Source organism: Cyprinodon variegatus, unplaced genomic scaffold (assembly GCF_000732505.1).
Source record: "Cyprinodon variegatus isolate N-32 unplaced genomic scaffold, C_variegatus-1.0 Scaffold1095, whole genome shotgun sequence".
Classification (NCBI taxonomy): Eukaryota; Metazoa; Chordata; class Actinopteri; order Cyprinodontiformes; family Cyprinodontidae; genus Cyprinodon; species Cyprinodon variegatus.
The window spans coordinates 112,435-114,160 of record NW_015151548.1 but is presented as its reverse complement, the minus strand read 5'-3'; the positions used below and the strand labels follow the sequence as shown (position 1 = coordinate 114,160).

Genomic DNA, 1,726 nt, shown 5'->3' with positions numbered 1-1,726 from the left:
ATTATTTAAAATGTTGCGTGGAGAAGATTTCGATTGTTGTTTATAGTTGAAGAAGTTGTTGTTCTTCTGTTTCTGGAGGGGCATTACCGCCATCTACTGGAATGGAGTGTGAATCCGGATGTGCAGCCAGACGGAGATGACGCGTTCTGCTCATGCGCTCTTGTTATCAGAGAACCAAGCCAGGGAAAAACCAAGCCGAGCCCACCTCTGGAACTGGTCCGCAGTTAGCGCGATCCGGTTGTGTCTAGCTCGGTTCAGTTCAGTTTGCTTTCCATTTACACACCATAAGTTATCTCAGTTACTGAGCGGACCGGTATCAGAACGGTTTTTCAAGGGTAGTGTAAATGGGATATAAATCTTTTCCCCTTGAGGAGCTCTGGTAGAGCAGATTGACAGAACCTTTTTTCCCCCATATTAAATGCAAAATGTTTTTTTTTTTTGTTTTTTTTTTACAATTTTGATATAGTTACTGATATAACTGGGTCACTCTGTCAGCTAAAGGCATGTTTTAAACTCTAGTTAAAGATTAATCTGTTACTAAATTAGTTGAACATTATTCCAATAATCGATTAATTTGATTCATTGTTTCAGCCCTAGACTCAATAATATTCAAGCTGCTCATCCCTGACGTTATTAAAAGCTTAAAAAAGCACTTATTCTTAACTTTTGACTTCTTCTTTTGATCTTGTTATAAATAAAACTGGATTTATAACCAGACCTTCAGTCATTTCTTATAGTTACTAAAAAATAAAAAAAATAAATAGTGTTTTCTCTCCAGTCGGGTTCCTCCTGCTGCCAGAAGTAGAAGAGAAGCCCTGAGACGGCCGGGTCTACTTACCATGTTGTTGACATTTTTAAGGATGTTGGTGAGGCCGCTGATAACCAGGGAGAACTTGTACTTTGAGATGTTGATCAAGCATTCCTTGTTGTGGTCTGTGCTGACTTTGCTGTGTGTGTTCTGATGCGCGACCTTCATAGGAAGCTGGAGGGAAACAAAAAGGAGTCAGAACACGTCGTAAATTAACATACCGGTAACATAAAAATTAGCGGGTGGTGCGTGAGCAGTTTAAAATGCATCATTGTACGTTAATCTGTTAGAAAAGCTAAGCAGTATCAGCTGCTGCGCCTTGTTTGGTTGACGCCGACCACGTTGCGTGCAGCGGTGCACGTTCTGGATGACCACAGATGAATCATGGCAGCATCGGCAGGGGGGAAAAGTAACCCAGAATGAACCAGGACCGCGAGTTCAACTCTGATAAACTCTGCTCTTCCAGCTGCGCTTGTGCAAAAATGCGTCTTTGTGCGTGCGTAGCGCCAAGTCTGCGCTTTGTGCTCCACAATGACGGTTTGCTCTCAGCAGCATGGCTCCTCCTGCTCTCGCTACTTAATAAACTATATGTTGCTGATCATCTTCTGCCAAGCATTAAAAAATCATTTTGTCTAAATATTAAGATTTTATTTCTTCCAGCTCATAAGAACTGATACTAAACCTTCTTTAATTGTTACCTAAAGGAAGCAAATATTTTAAAGCATGCTGTTTATTTATGGATAAAGACCCGGATGAAAAGGTACTTAGATCTTGACTATTTCCTTCTCATTGTTCTTGTTTCTATCTATTTGAATATTTCAACACTTTAGTTAATATATTGAAATCTACAATTATGTAGGTTCTCTGTGTTTTTTGTTTTTTTTATCAGACCTAAATGAATATAAATCTACTTTTTCC

General features: G+C 39.5%; 1 protein-coding gene across 3 annotated transcripts in view; it reads right to left on the bottom strand.

Moving 5' to 3' along the window:
• nf1 (neurofibromin 1) overlaps positions 1-1,726 on the bottom strand; it is a 136,404-nt gene that overhangs the window by 124,934 nt on the left and 9,744 nt on the right. For all 3 annotated transcript variants that reach the window (XM_015400359.1, XM_015400358.1, XM_015400361.1), the window contains exon 2: positions 839-982. In XM_015400359.1, the coding sequence (XP_015255845.1) occupies positions 839-982 (144 nt within the window). The remainder of the gene's footprint in view (positions 1-838; positions 983-1,726) is intronic.